The sequence below is a fragment of the Anser cygnoides genome, chromosome 5 (genome assembly GCF_040182565.1).
Source record: "Anser cygnoides isolate HZ-2024a breed goose chromosome 5, Taihu_goose_T2T_genome, whole genome shotgun sequence".
Lineage (NCBI taxonomy): Eukaryota > Metazoa > Chordata > Aves > Anseriformes > Anatidae > Anser > Anser cygnoides.
Window position 1 is genome coordinate 8,200,813 of NC_089877.1, and position 21,202 is coordinate 8,222,014.

General features: G+C 35.3%; 1 protein-coding gene across 2 annotated transcripts in view; it reads right to left on the bottom strand.

The window, feature by feature from the left end:
* The window catches only part of ELP4 (elongator acetyltransferase complex subunit 4), a 140,565-nt gene that overhangs the window by 66,076 nt on the left and 53,287 nt on the right, over positions 1 to 21,202 (bottom strand). For both annotated transcript variants that reach the window (XM_066998237.1, XM_066998238.1), the window contains exons 8-9: positions 17,426 to 17,534; positions 14,549 to 14,655 (exon numbers count right to left, since the gene is read on the bottom strand). In XM_066998237.1, coding sequence (XP_066854338.1) covers positions 14,549 to 14,655; positions 17,426 to 17,534 — 216 coding nt within the window. The remainder of the gene's footprint in view (positions 1 to 14,548; positions 14,656 to 17,425; positions 17,535 to 21,202) is intronic.

The window sequence follows — 21,202 nt, forward strand, 5'->3', positions numbered from 1 at the left end:
CTGAGAACACAATTAATTATAATAAATAAATATGGAAAGCAGGACATAAATTTCGTGTATATTTAGTACTCTGCTACTGTAACAAGTCAACTGGGCATGGCTGTGTGGCTGTTATTCCTTATTCTTCCCTGGTTTCAGAGCAGCTGGCTACTAAGAATAATGACTTATGTAAACAAAAGTGTCCTGATTCTTCTGGACACGTTGGCTGTAAATGCTACAGAAAGCATGATACCAATGTTACTCAGTTTCCTCCCCCCAACTTAGATACAAGTACTACATTCAGCTGCCAAGCATTTCAAAAAGATTATTAACTTAGCTTGAACTTAATCTGATGAATGAAAGTACTAGAAAAAAATGTATTTCAGTTTTAGGAAAGGAGAGAAGAACGGCTTGATGTGTCAGAAACAAAATTAGGCTGAAAGCCGTGCCTTTATGAATACATCAATGAAACTCCCCTTTTCAGCAACAGGAATGGACTGTAATTATTTGAAAGGACAATTTGACTGCAGATCTTTTGCTTCTGTTGAAATGCACAACAGCAAAACATGTTGTTACACAAAACAGTGAGAAATCGAAACATTCCAGAATGCAATTCTTCAGTATTTTCTGTTGGGATTATCAAAACAGTGCATCTCTTAAATCAATATAACATAAAACTACAAAGAAATTATCTCCCTAGAGAGAGAATTGTATTACCCTAACTATTCAGAACTATGCAGAAACTTTGTATTTAAATGAAGTAATTATATCTGATGAAATTAATCATTAATAATGAAAAGTAGCAGTCTTGATGAAATAGACTATTCCTTAAATGATTATTATAAAAGTGAATTTATACAAAAAGGACAAGAATTAGCAAAAAGCAACGCTAGAAAGCTTTTTACTCTGAAGACTATTTGAGTAATCTTATCCAGAAATAAAAGGTCTGTTTTGTCAGATCATATTTGCACAGACAGCTATTCAAACCAGCAAGTATACACAATGTGAACAAATCTGTAATCTGGAAAATAATTAAAAGATTTTTTCATATGGCAAAGCATATTTTGCTTTGTCATTCTTTCTTAATTTCTGTATTAACAAAATGCTCCAAGCAGGTGTAAGCTTTGGTAAAGGTCAGCACAGTAACAGGCATCTTATGTGATATTTGACTAGCCCGTGGTCTATTAATAGCATAACATCCTAACAAACAATACATGATGCTTTAAATGTCTCTTGAATTTTTAATCTCCTATACATCCAATATTGTACTGGTTGACTCCAGAGAAAGATTTTAACCTTTTTAATAAATTAAAAATCAGAAAACGTTTCACAAAAATAAAATGGTTTGGTTTAAAATTAGAAAGCAGCAGCCACATATCTGAAAACAAGGAACTGTAAGAAAAAAAAACACCTCTGCCTATACATGCTTTACCAAAAGTCTCTTGACACAAATAAAAGGATCCTCCCCAACATATGGAGGAGCTGCTATGCCCTTCCGGGGATGGTCTGTAGCTATGTTCACCTCAGGCACGCCAAGGAGAGGTGAATTGTCAAATGTAATTTCAGTCATTGGGTGGTTTGGTTGAGGCAGATTAGTTGTACGCAATCATGATAGATAGTTTATCCCAGCCCCAAACTGCCGCTTGGGAAATCTTGCACGCAAACGAACAGAAACTCAGTCATTATTAGTGTCAAGAAGGTATACAGAGGCAAAATTTGGTTGGCAGCCAGGCAAGATGAATCAAGGCGAAAAAGTGACCAATTGCATGTTCAAAATGGAAATTGATAGGCATGTTGTAGTTTGGAAAGATTTTAAACACCAGAAAAAGTCATGTATTATTAATGGAATTCAGAGATAAATATTTTAAAAGTCTTTCTCTATGGAGAAATAGCTTTTTTTGAGTCAATGTAAATGACTTGTATAGTGTCCTGATTTTAAAGCTCTATCCCAGAAGCTGCCCTATGATAGTTTAAAGCAATTCTTACTATATAATGTTAGATATTCCTATTCAGTAAAAATATTGCAAAACAAAAATTATTCATCAAATAAGCATTTTAAAGACAAATAAAATGCATATTAATTTTCCTGAGTTATTTGTAAGCAAAGCAACCTCTAGAACCTCTTGCAGTGGAGCATAATGCTCATATTTATCGCCTCTACCTTTACAAAGGTATCTAAATATTTAATGAACCAAACAGCAAAATCCACCTGTGTGAGCAATCACAATCCTTGGTTCCTTAATAAATAGCAAAAAATTGCTAAAAGAGAATGTCCTCAATTTTCATTGCCTGAAGTGATATGCTCTGACAAATCTAACAGCTCTTTCTGTGTCATTCCTAATGCACTTGTCACTCAGTATTATCCATCCTCATTAATGACAATGGGAAAGTTTATCTTGGGAACACGTTTTAAATCATCCACTCTTTACAATGGGACCATGAAATCTCTTACAAAACATGAGGCGGGAATAACTCTGACAACAAAACCCCTTCCTGGCAGCTTTACTCTTAATTCCTGTTCAAGGAATAATGTGTTTATCATAAAACCATACGGAATGATATATTAGATGAAACTTGAAACAAGAATAGCTCGTTGGACTTTTTTCAAGATATGAAGTATTTTTCCAATATTTTTATTATGCCGAAAACAGTAAATCTTTTAGGAATGTGATTCTGTATGGAATCATACTCCCTCTTTTAGAAAAAAAAAGTTTTAAAAATACTCATAAAATAATCTGAATATTCAATAACCAAACACGTCTCTCAATAAAAAGTGATCTCTAACTGATGGTGTCTCGTTTGTACACATTCTGCTTTATCTATAAATATTCTTACCAGAGGTCTACGTTGCTCGCATAACAATACTTATGTTTAGTTTTCTCCAGTAAATACTCTGTTTTGTTTGTCAGTTCTGAAAACTGATACGCCCTATGTGTGTGCAACAGATGGAATGCAACTATTCACTTTACTTGGGATGCTCTAATGTAAAACATCGATTTCTTCTCTCTTCAGAATCCCATTGGTAAGAAACAACACCAACAACTTTCCACAAAAGCACTAGTTAATGTAGCTTTCTTTCAAATATGTCTTTTCTTAGTCTGCTTTCAATAAATGCTCATCTTTTCGATCAATTCAGAAGGTAGCAATACAATTTCAAAACACAAACTCGAGAGACCAAAAATAAAAACAAACAACTAAATGATGCAAGAAAGTATTCCAGATATGCCTATTAGAGTGCGCACAGACAACTCCTAAACTGAAAGTACAGAACAATATTGTCACACGGGATGCAAATACGCACCATGGTGCACGTAGGTGAGAGGCAGAGTCTGGAGAGGCAAAAGTAGAAGAGCTCATGGCATGTATATAATTATTAGTTGAGAATACAGCGGAAAAATGTGGTTTTTATACAGGATATGTAAGTAATCCACTGACAAAATCCTTTCAGTGAAGCCCATCTACCTTAAAGCCTTACTCTACAAACACAGTGAAATTTTTTCTTTGCAGGTTTAGGGGACTTTCAGTAACCTGAATCTAATTCTCTTGGCTTTTTCAAAGCCGGAATGTCCCTTAAGATCAGGAAAACGACAACACAGACCCAAGTCCACCTCAAAACTTTGTCTTTTCTATACTGTAACTGGTATCCTGAAACTTTCTGAAGTAGCCCATTTTTTCTAAGAATGACAGAACAAGGAAAGGACAGTTCTTCCTTCACTGTTTTCAAAGGTTATAAAGAAAGAAAGAAAAAAAAAACTAGAAAGAGAAATTTTCAGACTATTTCACAAGATTTTAGCAGCCAGTAGTTACTTGTCCTCCTATTCTGCAAGAATTCACTGTATTAAAAGAAAAATTAGAAAAATGTGCCTTTTAATTTAACCAATGAGAAATGAAATACCTCATCACTAATTTCTTATCAAAATATAAAGGAAAACTAAAAAGAAAAAAACTAAGCAGGATCAGGATGCAAACAAAAATAAAATAAATATATGTTAATATCAGAATATTAAAAAGTAGCTATTTTAATGATATATAAAATGTTAATAAAATAAAAAATAATCTAATACATTTAACGATGATCCTCATTTACAAAATGTCTCTTTACTTAAGCAAAACACGAATTCCATTTAACCATAAAGCTCTTCAAAGCATCAGGAACCTTCTGCTAGTCACTTACTAGAATATCTGCATATTCAATATTTATGCTGCCTTTCTCTCTATCCATTTTTAAAGAGAATTAAAGGAGTAGCTAAACCTCTGCCAATGAGATGACAGGAAGGCTATTTTTAGTCTAGATGATGTAGACCAAACACAAACAGCCCATGGCTACGCTACTACTGAGGAGCAGTCTAAACACAAATATTAAATTTCCCTCTTATTAATTCCTTATTTTAACAGTCACAAGGATTATGAATTAAGGACTTGTTTGTATCTCTTTATAAACACTCATCCTGGAAGCAGGACCATTCTTCCCTATATTACAGCAGAAAAAGCTCACATAGCTCCTGTCTCATTACTCTCTGGTAGCAAAAGGGTTTTGAAAGGGCATTTGAGGCAGCACAGGAAACCTGTAATCCGCCCAGAATTACAAAGCCTTATACTAAAAGGTGAGAAGCACTGATTAAGAAGTATAAGGTGTTACCTCAGGGGCTTTAGATGGCAGAACTGAGACAAAAGTGACTTAAGCGACAACAGCAATTATTGATTAAGGAGCACACTACTAAAAACCTAATAAATCAATGAGAGAAGTGACGCAGCCAACAGATAGCAAACACCACCTCATAAAGAGCTGAAAATAAAATGCTGCTGAGGTGGTAACATATGGCAGCTCAATTGGCTGAGGGATGTGTTTGTTTTATACCTCGCTTGCTGTACATCAGGATGGGTAGAGGCCGTGGCTGTATCTATGAGCAGACCTTCCCCGGTCCAAGCGCGAGCGTGTACCGACCCCACGGCCTGCCTGGTTCCTACACGCCAGGCCTCTGCCTTTAGGCCAACAAAAGGAACAGGAGGCAGGCTTCCCTAGGTTAATGTTTTCCACTCGTAGGTGATGCTTGATTTAAAATACCAAATGCTGAATACTAGATTAGATGTTGGTATTCTGCTATGCTTTCCACCCGTACGCAGGTAACTACACGGACTTCAGGCTGCACGTAGAAGCGCACAAAAGCAGGAACTACCCGTGAGACTCAGTGCTCAAGTATAACTTCTCCTCTTGTTCATATAACTGTGTGTTGGCTCTCAAATAAAAGCAAACAAGGGTGCACGTCCGAAAACTATAGTCTGGAACACCATAGGCCTTGACTAAGAGCAGAGGAATGCAACTGCCATGCCTCCATTTTTTCTGCCATTCACAGCCTCCAGGCCTATCTGCCAAGAGCAAATTTCTCAACTTCTCCAGCAGCCAACAATGACAAGGCAGGTCACTGCACAGCTATTATTCAAGAACATCAAATGTATTGCTTACAAACACAGAATTAAGATTCTAATTCAAAAATACTGTAGATATTCTCGGTATATGATGGAGACTTAGAAGGCCCCTCAAGATTCAGCTAACATGCCCGGGTCATCCACCTCAAACATTCATATATGTGTCTTTTTCAGAACAAGCAAATGTACAGCTCATTAGCAAGGATTACTAAAGATCTTAAAACTTTAAATATTAAGTAATCAGGTTATTTTAAGTATAGCAAGCACTGTTTTGGATGCAAGATGGAAATGATTTCTCTTGCACAGCACTATTCACGTGCACCCATTTAAAAGTGATAAACTGTTTCTTATTTTTGGTTTGTTTTTACTCTTAAACATAACTCAGGCAGACATGATGCCCAAAGATTAGTGAGTTAATATGAAGAAAAGATAAACCCACTTGGTAGCTACTTTTTTAACATACAAATTTTATGAATCTCCAAATAAAAATTCTTCAGTAATTCTTGCTATAACAGGCTTGAAGCAGGACAAAAGAAGATAAAGAGGCCACAGACAATATCTTCATCAGATAAAACACATGGTTTTCTCAAACTTTAAATCCCTGAAATTACGCAGTTAAAATGAATTATTTTCATAGAGTACTACCAGCTGTTTTCTGAAAGCCAAGTAGCCTATGGATGGTTTAAACTGGCACCCAAAATTACTACTATTTATTTATTTACGGATACTGATATAAAGTTTTAGTTAACTGTGCATAATACAGTTACTGTTCACTTTCTTCAGAAGGAAGGACTGAGGAAAAAAGGAGCTGAACTGTTACTTGGTAATGCCATTCAAATCTAAGCTTTAACACAGGGGTTTTGATATTACATCAGTGTTAAGCTTTTCATAAGACTGGAAATGTTAACCCTTAGACTACAGTTTTCAAACTTGAAATAAAAAAAAAAAAAGGAATTTGTTTGATTAAGCATGTTACTAATCATAGGAAAGACTTTCCATTGTTGCTCTGTTTTCCTACACATTGACATTTTAACCCTTTCCAAGTTTCAGATGAGGGTATTTCAGAGTTTCCTAGTTTACAGAATACTTTTTCTCTACCTGAAGATCAATAATCAAAAGCATAATAAGCAGTACAGAGACAAGAAGATCCAGATGGCTGCCCAACTCTTCCATGTTAAGATGTGAAGTTATCCTCTTCTCATTTTTAATGAACAGCCCTGAACTCCTACATCAATGCATTTTGATAAGGTAAGGTATGATGTAGGCCTTCGGCTGAGAAAACCTGACTTTAATTTTTATTTTCCTGCATTTAAAGAAATGTATAACATTCAGAGGTATCTTTTACTGTATAACATCATGATTGAATTCATTATGGTTTGCAAAGTGAGAATATTATTCAATTATGAAATAGCATTTTTATTCAGATTTGGTGGCGTTTTAAAGAGCATTTAATGGAGGTGGTACGCAGTTCCTGCTGAGAACTGCTATGAGTGTACTCCTTAACTCTTTTTGCTTCTTAAGCATTCACCATCAGTATCTTTCCAACATGTCCACAGACCTTTGAAAAGATCTTGAAAAGCCTATTTTAGTGCTAAAATAGAACACTTGTAGATGAAGTTTTTAATCTTTACCAACCAACATTTTTACAAAAGATCTCTTCAGCCTATCTACCTTCTAATGCTTAGAAACTGGGAATACGTCAACTACTTCAGTTGTCTGGCAAATACAAGATAAGTTGACCCATTTATTTACAGACTGAACAAGGCCAATCCATTTCATGCTGCAGCGCTGACCCTTAGCACAGATCCTGTGAATGAGCAGTCCATTACAATATGTACAAGCGACCTTTAATTGCATTAATGGCTTAGTTGCATGTTTTTCCACTGCGACAACACAATTATGGAATAAATATTTCTAATCAACATAATTATTTGTTTAAATAAAAACATATAGGACTTTGGTTTACTGACAAGGAACTGCAGATCTAGCGTATTATGCTTTAAGTGCTAAAGATCTGAAAAACTGAATGAAACCCTCATTATACTTGCAAAATGTCAAGCCCATAAAAGAGATGTAACTTATGAAATAAATTTCAGGCTATTATACAGCTTCCTCTGCAATCTAAAAGTTAATGGTACCTTCCTCCGTTAATCTTCAGAATATCTAAATAAATTTACATTATTTAGTATTACCCAATCAGAATAAGGTGGTAATTTCAAATCAAACTTTTTTACACATTCACATTTTGAAATTCCATATAGTGCATAAAACTTATTACTAGATTTCAGTTCTATGTATTATTAGAATTCAGAGTGTTTTTTCTCTTTAAATAGGAGCACTCCAAGTGCTGTTTTACCTCAAGTTATTATAATTCAAAAATAATCTCCCAAAACTTTATCTAAATTGTACTGTCACAATTTTAAACACGTTTATTTATGCAAAATTGTTTGAAAGAATGTAATACATTTTTGACAGGCAGTCTTTTACAATATTGAAATCAAATCCTTGATTTCATCAAACCCTTCATATTCTGTGCCTTATTCCTGGAAGGCTCATGCCAAAATGATTTAGTTTGATTTTCTTTAACAATGGTAGGTTGGCTTGACAGCATCTGACAAAACAATTCAGTGAAGTACACTATACCAGGTAAAGAGAACCTGAACTGGCTACTAGATGAAATAATGCAGAATGGAGCTTGGAATTATAACAGAATTAGTTCTGCAGGAGAATCTTTTAAAAACATTATTTTTAGATTAAGTATTATTAATTTTATATTAATAAATTGTTATGGTTTTATATTTGCTATCATTTGACCTCTGTTTAAATAAGCCAATGGTAATGTATTTATTAATATCGCAGGAAAGATGGTCAGGAAAAATCAACGCAACAATAGTTTGGCATGCATTTCATTTGAATGTTATTAAAATGTTTTATCCCTCTTGGTTAGAAAATTTAGTTTTACATGCAGAGTTCCCTGAATGCAAGTCCCTGAGTTGAAGTGGAACATTCAGTACTAGAGTTTTGCCAGGTGTGATGCTGCTGTTCCAGGCAAGCTGAGGAAAAAGAGGTTTTCCACATAATCCCCAAGGGCATTTGTATTCTCAAATACATGGGGATCAGAGGCCCAAAAGATTCTATTACATTAGAAAATTTAAGAAATTCACTTTCTGTAACACTCCAGAAAACTTCTGTCTCACCTTTAAACCAGCAATACCTGCAAAGGATGATCCATGCTCTAGGCACTGGGCAGCCAGGCAGTCTTAAGCCTGGTACAAGCAGGTTCCATTCTGAGGTTACAAGGGTTACATGGGGCCAAGACTTGTAATGTCACAAGTTGGTGGGGGCAAGATTTTTAATGTCACAAGTGCACGATTCTAAAATACAAAAAGTTGTTTTTTATGGCTATACCAAGGTATGATTTACTAGGTTCCTAATATCACAGCATACATTGCGTGGTATATATTATCTTTGGTGTTACATTGCGTGAACTTTATCTCAGCAAATCTGAATTCATTGCCATATATTACTGACTGCTACAGAACTATCACCTTAAGTTTCTAATCATCTAAAGTTTTGCTTTTTGACAGTTCTCAAGCTCACATTCTTTTCATTAAAATATTGCCTGAAATAGTTAATTAATTCAAATGTATTTATTAAATTCCAATCATATGACTTCAAAAACACCAGTGAAATATGATCAGGATAAGGGAGAGTCATTAATGAAGGATGTTTCAAGTAAAACCTTCTTGGAAGAAGCCTAAAAAGTAATGCTATTAGAAGTACAGTGGACTCCTAATTCTGCTGGCTGATACAGAGGTTGGTATAGGATGTGTGTGTATTTTAAAAATATGTTGATCCCACATGTACTGGTGACAGGGTCGATTTGTTCCTCCAGGAGAAACAGCTCACTAATAATCCTAAATAGCTATGCCCACACTTGTTCTTCCTGTGTTTAATGAATAATTACAAATGTTAGAGGAAGCACAGTTTGCTATTCAGCGACATCACCATATCCTGATTTACTTGGGATCAACCTGGTGCTACGCGTGTATAAAAAGTATAGCAGTGGCTAATTGCACTTCCCTTTGCAAAGAGGAAGTTTATCACAGTATAGTCAGTGTGAAACAAATTAAAAGGGATCGAATGAAAAAAAAAAAGGGGTATGCAGAGATTTCAAATGGAAACTATGTACAACATATGTCCTGTACAACATATGTCCTGTTTTCACTTGCTAGATTTACAACCTTAAAAGAAAAGTTTTAAGTCTATTTCCAAATGCCGCTGCTAGACACATAACATGCATATTAATATCTGGAGTTACACTTTCACTCATTTTGGCAATCATTGATATTCCTATCAATGATTTTCTTATCTTTCTTATCTGTCCCTTTATTGATGGATGAAGAAAGGACATTATCTTAATAATGCCTTTGGAAGCAGACATCTGTTTTAAATTATATATAGATTCTACTGCTGTTTTTTTCTTTTTTTTTAATGTGATTATGCTTCCTTCCAAAGACATATCCTTTGGCAGAGTGCTCCATAGTACCATGTTGTATCTGCCTGCCACTGGGAAACCAGCAGCTTTGCTACTGAAGGAATCCTCTACTTCTGACTTTCTTGTCTTCCTGTTTGGAAACACCTCTCAGACAAGAAGTGATCTCCTGAACTCAAAAATTAAGCTCCTGAAAGTTATGTACTTTTACCGTGTGGCAATTCTCCATGTAGCTTATGATACTTGGCTTCAAACAGAGCTATGTTTTAAAGCTTTTTATTCTGGCTTGCACAGGTGCTACAGAGCCATCAAAACAAAACTAACTTGTATTACCTGGCTCTTGTATTCATCAAAATAAAGAAAAATGAAATTTTCACATCAGCTGTACTTAGACAAATATTATACCACTTCTAGGAAAAAGTTTATTCTCTATATTATTAACAATTGACTGCCGGAAGATTTAAAAAATAAACAGTAAAGCAAAACTAGGGAATTAAAAAAAAAATCATAACGTTTCTTATTTGTAAACGTTTATCTGAATTTATGAACAGTTTTAACTTTAAATACATAATTCCGGAGGTTTATGTTGACCAGACAGTGAGAAAGGGAGTTAATCAAATATGAATCTTCTCCAACTGTCTTGTCAAACCAGGTAATGATGTCCTGCCAGCCAAACTCAGAGGGAACATGTGAAACAAATACAAAAGTAAACAGGCCTTAAGCTGCCCAAGGGAAAGTCAGCAAGATGGCAATTTCAATCATTTGGAATAATACTAAAGCAGCCTTAGGCTTTTCTCAGAATGGAAACATGTCACTGTTACTGCAATATTTCAACAAATCAGAAGGCAAAAGAAAGGAACGCTTATGTAATCACAGCCATGGAACAGCACTTTGCTCAACATTAAGGTGGAAAATAATTAAGAAGAATTTCCTTGTTTTGTGTGTAATTGTACCTAAACAACAAAGACAAATAATGTTTCCTCATAAATTCTAGGAGTGAAAAAATCAGACAGATACAGATTCCTTTGGTTTTGATATAGGAGGCTTTGGAACAATGAAAAAGATCTATCAAATAAAAAATGTGAGCATAATGTTTCTACAAAATTTATCAAATGTTGATAAAAGTAACACTCTGAGCTACAAACAAAGCAAAAATATTTCAGAAATGACTCTGCTGAAAAGTTTCATTAAGATAAATGGGTTGTCATATCACTTAACTGAGAAATCAAAAAATATTTCAAATATTTGGGGAACGTACCTAATCAGTAAACTTTCAGTATGTGTCTAGTCATGTAGCCATCTTTTAGTCAATCATCAGAAAATCAAAGGCAAATTGGCATGACTCAACCCAAACTTTAATACCGCATGATTGTGTCGTGTAAGCTTGTTTTGTGCGAGGGCTGCTGTGGTTTTAGCAGAGAGATTAACGACCGGACCTAAGCTGGCCTCCAAACCTTGCCCTGCTGATGCCTCAAGCCCTTTGAAGTCTGACCATCATACCTGGCAAAACAACAGTGGGAACTAGGCTGGTGTCAGATCTAATCAAGTTTCCTGCCTCAGCATAGCTAACTATGGGGTACACTAATTGGCCCAATTGCGGATTATACCTTTTGCTACAGATTCAAGACAATAATTTAGTCAAATGATGGTTTTTATCTCCTTCTAATTAAGATTCCAAAGTGGGAAGAAATAGGATTAGACAGGCTAACTTCAAAATTGTGTCCTTTAAAGTGGTATGCACATATGATAGGTCTCTGATAATATTGCATATAATAATATATTGCTATTAACTAACATGAAGATCTGGGAAAGCATGATGTAGCTACTGCACCTTTCACCAGAAGCATCTATGTTTTCCTGGAAAAGGTCTACCTCATAATTTGAAAATGGAAAACGAGCGCTCATAACTATTCACTAAAAAGCATTGTCATTCTTAAGTTGAAAAAAACACCTTTAGAACACACTTCAATCAATCTTATTTTGACAAAGAGATGAGAAAAAAAATGAAACAGTTATATGATTCTGCAGATTATAAAGAGGTAGAATCCCTCCCACAAAAATGAAGTCTAATAAAACAATTTTGACATTTAAAGTTTTTTACTGATGGGGGCCAAACTGTAAAGAGTTACTTAACTGGTGAGCAATCCAGACATGAGAAAATCCATGTCCCATGCCCTCATTATAAACTGTAAAATAAGAAAGGTCTAATGGTGAAAAACCTTGTTGGAGAAACCTTGCCATAAATCAGAGGTTGTGTATTTCTAACTTTTCTTGCGTAATTAGATTTTAAAGTGGCATTTCAAATAGAGGTTACTATTATTACCCCAAATTGTGTACGCAATGAAGTGGCTGTTTTCCAAAAACTGCTATGTACTCAAAATATACGTTGAATTCACACTGAAGCTACTAAAGAAGTCATAAACCCAGACGCACTTTGTATAAGCCATACTCTCTCCTGCTTGTACCGCCGACTGTTGTGCCGCTTTATGCTTTTACCACCAGAACAAAACCGACTGCTGACTCATCGCATTCTAACTGCGGAACCCAGTTTTAGAAGACTGTATTCACATCCCTTCTTAATTCAATTTTCCCTTGTTCCCATTTTCTTACGAACCTCATTGCTACAGTCAGCCTAGCTGTAGTTTGCCTCTCCTAATGTAAGGAAGAAAACCTTTTGGATTACAGATCAGTGAAATGTACAGGAAGATCACACTAGGACAGCGATCCCATGTATTTGAAAACGAATAGTTTGTGTCAGTCTAATTTCTATAAAGCATATCTCTTAACAGAAACTGAAAGGGGCTGCAGCTGAGCAATGACGACAGAAATTTTTCAAGTGGGTCATCCACGCATGTCTAAGGCGACAGGTTGTTCCAAGAGTTCCACTGCCCCCATTTCCTACAGTTCTGGGCCATGGCTAACGAAATATTTTTTTACAGAGCCTCCTGGTTAGTGCCCCTCTTCTGCCCCGCCCCCCATCAAATTGCATTACAAATGAGAATCCCAAATTCTAACTGCTGACAGAAAAATGATATCCTGAGTCAGGATTTACAGTAAGGAAAAAACCTAAATATTCTAATTCTCAGATGTAATAACAGTGAATTTCCTATGCTGTGAAATGATGGGGCATGCTTCTTTGCATTTCTGAAAACAGTAATAACATTTGTATTTTGAAACCTACCATAGACTATTAAGGTTTTTGTTTCTAATGTGCCGCTTAAAAGCTGTTGTTAAAATGGCTTAATACCTCACAATGCCTGGCTGCATTAACCACTTTCTCTGGAAAATAAGAAACATGACAAATGAACGTCTTTGGAGAAAAAAGCCTGCCTTCACATATTTGCCTTTAAGTGGCTTTTGAAGAGGATACCTCTACTTGAGAAACTTCTAGCAGGCATGCAGAGATGACCTGCTTGAGGAACTGGCTGCCCGATTAACTATTAACTACTCTCAATAGGATTAGATAATTAAAGACATTGATGACCATTAATTAGGAGGAGGGCACCTTAATTTGTCACTTGATAGGGCCCTTTCAATGATTTATAGGTTAGGGCTACTTGCAATTGTGAAGGGGAGGGGGCAGTGAAGAGAGAGAACCCTCAAGTTACCTTATCAAGTGGCCAGCTAAAAAGGGCAGAGGGTCAAATAAGGGCCAAAGTGGTCACTTAAGGGTGAAGTCCCAAACACCAAAGCAGTGCCAAGCCACATTGACCATAATTTGGTGATGGAGTAAAAAATATGCTAATTTATTGGTGGCAATTCTCTCTTTTTATGGTTTCAAGCAGTTAAGACAAGTGGCCTGCTTAAGAGCTTTTCATTTGAAAAGAGATTAAACAAAATGGTTTGTCAGGGATGCTTGGCTGTTTTATGTCTTTGTTAAAAAAAATTTGCCCAGACTGTACCGATGACTATCACATCACCCCAAAAGCCATCTTCCATCTCTAAGCATTACTTGGTTAATAAATACATCAGCTCTAATTGCTTAATAGTGCTATGTTCATTTGTTCTTTAGCAAGATTAAAATGAAATACATCTTTTGTATTACTGCCTTCTATCAGGACTGTCTGCATAAAGGTCACAGAAAAAAGTTTAAATTTAGTAGGAAATTTACTTAAGGACATTAGTGTAAATGATACTGTGTTTAAAATGACATAAAAGAGCGAAAGGTGATTTCAGTAATGCAAAGAAAATGGTTTCTGAATACTGATAAGGACACTTATCCCTCATACCACACACAATTTTAGGCAGCATTATACATTAAAATCCCTCTACTGGGGTAATAACATGTAGCTACTTTCCCACCCACTAACACAAGTAAGAGCAAGTCATTAACATTTAATTAAATATGCTCCTGACATCCTTAGAAACATGTCACGCTTTGTTATTGAAGGTTGTGGCCTACTTTCTATGTACATTTTAAACCAAAATAAACTATTTATAACGGACCGATTTAGTGCGGCAAATGAGACATCTTCAATTAGAAGGCACACTACCATATTTTATAAAACCATTCGGAAAAGCAAAACCAACGCAATGAATTTACAACATCGGGTGCATATTTCCTGTAGTTCACAAAACGAAACATAAGAGATGGGATTAGCTCCACCTTTTGGGTTCGAAATAGTGAAACAAAACTGCTTCTCTTACCTCAATGGTGAACTGCTTCCTTTTTAATCTAAAAGCAAGGTCCTTCGTGTCTGACACATCACAGATCAAGCTATTAAGCCGAGGAATCTGATGTACATGAAGCAAACCTTGTGGAAAGAAAAAGTAAAGGAGGTGAAAAAAATAAGAAAACGCTGTCATCCAGATGCATAAATTAGAGTCTTACAGCAGAATTCTGTATATTTACACACACTCATCCTCCCCTTTTTAAACTGGAGCTTACTACCAGGAGCAATGAAGCAAACGGTGCGATTATACTCAAGTAATCAAGCAGAATAAGATAAACAGAAATCCTTGTGCGAGGAAAACTAATTGCACTTTGGTACAGAAGTACAGATGTAAAGAGGGATCTTAATACTTGTCAAAACTACAGCCGGTTTGTGTGTGATTTTCTCTTGTATTTACAGTAAGCAAATATGGCTATCACCTTGCATGCTGCCCACGGCACCACTGAGTGATCTTTATTTTATTAAATGCACCAGTAAGCAGCCAGCAAAACAAGGCTTATGGGTTACTGATAACCACTGAAGCTCTAATGAGCAGTACCGCGCTTTGCGCCTGAAAGCGGCTTGGAAAAAAGTTTCTGGAAAACACCAATTCAGATCACCATTTTTGATGAATTTTAACCCCTGCGCCATCCTAAGAGAGATACATTTTCTTCCCGCGAGAGGTTGATGTAGCCGTTCAGATTTTTTCCCCAGTACTAGGTGCACTGCAAGCTCTGCATTCTGTCACTTGCAGCTCAAGCTGATTTTTTCTGACAAGGACGCTGGATGGTTTTTGTGCAGCCTAATATAGTTTCTGAACAACCTAAGGGTGATTTTCTACATCTGAAAACCAGGAAAATTCTACAGGGTTTCTCGATTACTGGCCTATATTTGCTATTCATAAAGCCAGTGTCAAAATGGAAATACTGAACATTTACAAAAGACATCTCACTTGAAAACGGCAGCTAGGAGAAAGAAAACTCAAACACTAAAACCCTTATTTAAAATAAGGCAAGTATTTTTCAGGGGTTTATTTCTTTTTTTTTTCTTTTTTTTTTCTTTTTTCTTTCTTATTTTTTTTTTTTTTAAATAAAGGGACAATAAGGGAAGAAATTTTCCTAAAATTTAAATACTTTAAAAAGCCTAATTTTTACAGGTATTAATAACAAAATTCTCAATATTATTACAAAGATATTTTTACACATTGAAGCCTTCTACCCCTTTCTCCAAAGATATATAAAAATATTTATTTTGGTTTTGAGTTCAAAATATGATTATTAGATATAAGAACAGCAGGCATAACAAAGGGTTGCTTATATATATATTTAAAAAAATAATTAAAGAATCTATATCATTTTTATTTTACTGATTCTTCAAGCACCTAAATTTTCGGGCATTTTAACAAAATTACTAATGCAGTATTCATTAAATAATGCAAGAATTTAATCAATTTTTTCCTGAGTAATGTTAAAAACTTCCATCATCTGTAGTAAATAAATAATCTTGAAATATATTCATACACAAAAATTATCCACACAGTTAAGACCTTTAAAAATACTTATTTTTAGAATGTTAAATTAAAATTGTTTAAACCTCAAAAGCTATGAGACGGCATATTACTTAATATATATATACATACACTTAATATATATATATATTTTAAGTAGTACTTAAAATGATTTCACATACATTTTTACAGGAAAACAGGAAATAACTGCTAAAATGCACATTGTCTTAAAAGATCTCTTCACTGCTGAGAAAAGGAGTATCAAATTGACAGAATTATGCTAGCATAAACAAATGCCACATCACAATTATACAATTGGAAAGATAATTAGGCGAATTATTCTAGCTTTTGTTCACAGTTTCTTTTTCATTCACCTTTTTCAGATGAGGAAATATGCACTATTTTCTTAGTGAAAAAGATTTTTCTCTGATTTATTAATTACAGCCTGCATACACACAGTGGTGTCTCAACACCATCTTTGCTTCTTTTTCTACATATTTTGCTGTGGCAAACACTGCCACATTCTCACATGTTTGCAGCAGGTTTCGGATAAGCAGTTTACTTTCAGCTGAAGGTTTCCATGGAACTACAGTAGTATCACAATAATAATAGCTGTAATTTATGCACACTCAGAGCACTGCTCTGGATTAGCTAAAACTGTTTGTTATTCACTGCTTGGGCTATGCATAACATCTAATCTCATCTTTTAAAATTTAAATAGTTCTGCTGTAACACCTTACAAAATCCTTGGGAAACAAACTGCAGTATTAAACACCATTACACATTTTGAAGATAAATCACTTGAAAGGCTACATGCCTTTTTACCAAGATGAGTTTCATATTTTACATGCCCCGTATATCCATATTTATTTCTTTAAGTTCATAGCTGCCATAACCGAAAGCTGCAAAACAGTACATTATTTTTAGATAAAGTTTATATAGCGCATCATTTAGCAGTTTATTCACCTTAATATACGTTTTTCCATGTTCTCTACTTAAAACTTGGCAGATCAGAAGTATTGATTTCATGACAAGTTCAGCTCACTGGTCAGATGATTGCCAAGCCTCCTCTGCATGTGAATTCCCCAAAGCCTGCCTGTTGAGATGTACATCTGATTGAGCCATGCCTCAGTAATACGGCTTGACAACATGCAAGGAGTTGCCATGTTTCCTTTGCAGCCTTAATGCACTTTACGGAAAATTTTCCAAACTCAAGACTGGTTAGCAAGGAGAAACATTTAAGAGGTATATTCTAAAATGAGACCAAATGCTACTTTATAGCAGATACCCAATTGGAGGGTAAGCTGTTATGTGCCCTAGAAACACTCAGGGCAGACTTTTTGCATTGCTAAAGATGGAACTTACCGTGGTAATCCTTGTATAATGGATTGGTTTCTCTCTCAGAGCCAATAAATGATTCAAGACCAACTACCATATCTGACAAGTTTGTTACACGTTCCATAATTGCTTTATTCTGTAAGACACGGAAACAAAATACACATCATATGTGATGAAAAAGGTAATTAATGTTCATGGACTAAGCCTTGGTCTTCTCAATGACAAACTGTGGGAAAAAAATAGGTCATCAATACCTAGAAATTGCATTGAGGACTTTTCTTATTTTTTTATTTTTAAAAATGGCTGGGAATTTATTTCTAAAGGAAAACATATTTGACACGAAGAAAACATAAAAGAGCCAACTTAGTACTAAATTAATCTTTTCGTAATCTTCGTAAGATAAGCGCTAGTTCATATGGAGATATTTACAAGCTATGTGGCAGTTAAGCACCATACATTGATTGTATTGAGTCGGATGCCCAGCTTTTGTTTATGTCCTGAAAACCTTGTTTCTTAAAACACTTAGACATATCTAGTATTTTGAGCATGCACAACCCACATGATTACTCATTTTAGTCATTAAGCAGCACAGATTAAAAAGTAGAAACAAAGCATTTTCTCCAGTATTTCTCTTTCTAAAAGTTCCTTTCTACAAATCTGAATCTAAAGCTTCAAGTTGCATTACCATTTCTCAATGTATTTGTGATTTGTAAGTGCTTTGATAATGTCATGATTTAATAAACAAAAGGAAAAAGAGACAAAACTGTGCTAAAAAGCAAAATACTTCTTTAAGATACGAAACAGTTACGTTAGAACTGCCAGGACAGCTGGTGTACTCTTCTTCCTGATGGCTGTAGATGCTCTGCCCATCATATCTCCAGGGGTATCAAGTCCAATCACCTCAAAACACATCCATGCCAAGTACGAAGAATTAGCTCTGTAGCTCCAAGCTAGAATTTTGTATTTTTTGTTTATCTTAAAGTCTTCTGTACATTCTGAGCTTCCATTATTAGAGTACGTGACTAACAGTACAAAAATTCAACTTAAATACTGGTAAACCATTTGAAAATGACAATTTGCGCAGTAATTGGGACCAGAGAGAAAAGGAACATCCCATGGTAATTTAGTAAAGTCTGTGCATTACACTGACATACTGGTTTGTTAAAATCCTGAATACACCAACTGCTTGCACGAGCCCACATTTCAACAATTTATCTCATCTCCTTGCCACAGAGAAGCCTATGAGGCAGGTATGGAAGGTGACCATTTCCAGCTCCCATCAAAGAGGATCTGAACTCCATTTTTAGACCATTACACAAAGTAACTGTGGCCTGTCCTGCCCAGCCCAATCTGCTCAGGGTACAAGGCCTAAAGCCACCAATCCCCTGGTACCTCCACCACCCCCCTTCTCCCCACCTTATGGGCCAGATGGCATTAAATCCTGTGGACTGGTCTCTTTTCAAAGCTGCTACTTGTGCACAGGCCAAAATGGTCTATCCCTGTGGAATCAGAGAACTTCAATTTTACCTGCAAAGTCTAACAATGGATAATGATAAAATAATGTTGCTAAAGAATTTCCTTTCTGAGCAATAATGAAAGTGAATTGAGGTAAAAGAAAGTTGCTTCCATATCAAGCCTTAAACTTCATTATTGTTTGCCCTAATTATATCTACCACTGAAATATTAAAGCTGACTTTCAAATTTTTTCCTCTTCTGGGAAGAGAGAGAGAGCATACCGTATTTTAATGGAAACTCTTGGTCACACTGTTTTACTGGGGTAATCACATAAAGATGCTATAAATCTGAAGTATCCAGTGATCTCTGCAAAACCACAGACTGGAAATTACCTTATTTTGCCAGTTTTAAGCAGGTTCCTGAATGTTATTCATATTAGCAAGAAACACTAAACTTATATAAATAAATAGGTAAAATACTGGTGATTTCTGGAAGCTAACTTGAACTCTTAATTAGGAAAAAAAAATTAGACCATTTGGAAAAAAGTTTGCTGTCCACTAATCTTTTTGCTTGCAGGTTTTGACAAACAATGGCTACAAAAACTGTGGACAGAAAGATGCTCAACCATCAGCAAGGCACCTTCATCATTAAAAGTCCCGTAAACCATAAGAACAGCATCGTTCCTAGTCAATCCTAGTTCTGGAAAAATTAAAGTGAGGGATAGCAATTCAACCTAATGACACACAGGCAACAATTCAATATGTTGTTCAAAGCTCCTCTTCGGAACAGGTTTGCTTTCTTAAATTGTAGTCTGTTTGCCTCTGTTGATTTTGTTTTTGTTTTTAAAGTGTGTCAAAATACTCTCTGAGCTTCATGCAGCATATCTTGGGAAATACTTTCCACGATGAATTGCCACAACAAATAGACATTTGCTTATGTGGCATTGTTGTCATAGATCTGTATCTATCATGTATTTTCTAGTTTGCAGCATTCAGCACATTAATATCCAATCAAAGCTGACGTCAGCACACAGATAGTTGTGATGTATGGCATACTGACATAAACACACAAATCATGTTGCCCCATCTGGGCTTGAAAATTTAACAGAGCTCCAGATCTTCCTCCAGCCCCATACAAATCTACCTCCTGCTTCTGGCATAAACTTGGCAGCTCTGGAGATGAGCCAGGACACGGTTAGGAGGGAAGCCAGGAATGGGGGGATTCGGGGAAAGAGTTTGTTGGCAGCTAGATGAGGTATTGTTTTAAATAACATTAAAAATAAATTTAAAAAAAGAAAATCCACCACCACCAACAACAAAACACAACCAACCTAATCCTGGAAAGTTTTCAGTCTTGGTAGACATACAGCAGTTTTTCTATATTAGTTAGTTCAGCCAAAATATAATTATTCTAACAACATGGTAGCAACCCTGTTGTGCAGGCTGGGCTGAGCATTCATTCTATATCTTACTTAGTGCTCACTGCTTTAGACAGAAATTTTCTTTTAAGCTCAAACTTGTAGTATCTGAGCTCAAACAAAGTGCACTTTCAAAACACTGTTGGAAGGAAATCGATTTAGCTACTTGGACATGTAAATGGGAACTGTACATACGTCTTTAACCAGCTTTTAGAGAAAGGCAATTGTGGAAAAAGATTGCTTTGTTCTACTTATTTGCAGAATCTACAGAGCTTTAAGTAATTATTTATGGATGTTTAAAATACTTATTTACAAATAAAGCAGTCTAAAATGTATTATCTTCTGTGTCTGAATGTAAAGCACTGTATTCTACCAACACAAACACACTGAGAGCCTGTATGCTCAAACATACATACTGAAATTAATACTGTCTATTGCTTCTGGTTTGAGTTCTTAATGAATATCAGTATTATCATTACCACTATTTATCAAATCAACTTTGGTTCAGCTGGATTCCATATTAGAAAAAAAATCTCTTTGCTTTTTCTGCTTTGATCTAATTTCTAGATCTCCACTCATTTGCTGTCAAAATTCTTCCAAAAACCCAGAGATATGTCAGCCCATTTTTATTCTGTCAGATTCTAAAGAAATTTAAAAATCATAAAATTTATGTAATAGGAATATTTAAATTCAAAGTCTTTGTGCTACATTGAGTAGACAAAAGTCTAAGAATGGAAAATCTTTTTAGAAGAAGCTCAACATTTCTACATAGTAAATACAAACAATCTCAAAATTTAAAAGAAAAATAAGAGACTCGTTACAGATCTACAATGAAATGCAACTAGCACCTGTTAAGCTCTTGAGTCACACAGATTTCATAGATTTGTATTATCATCAATACATTAATAAACAGATTTTTAATATCAATTTAT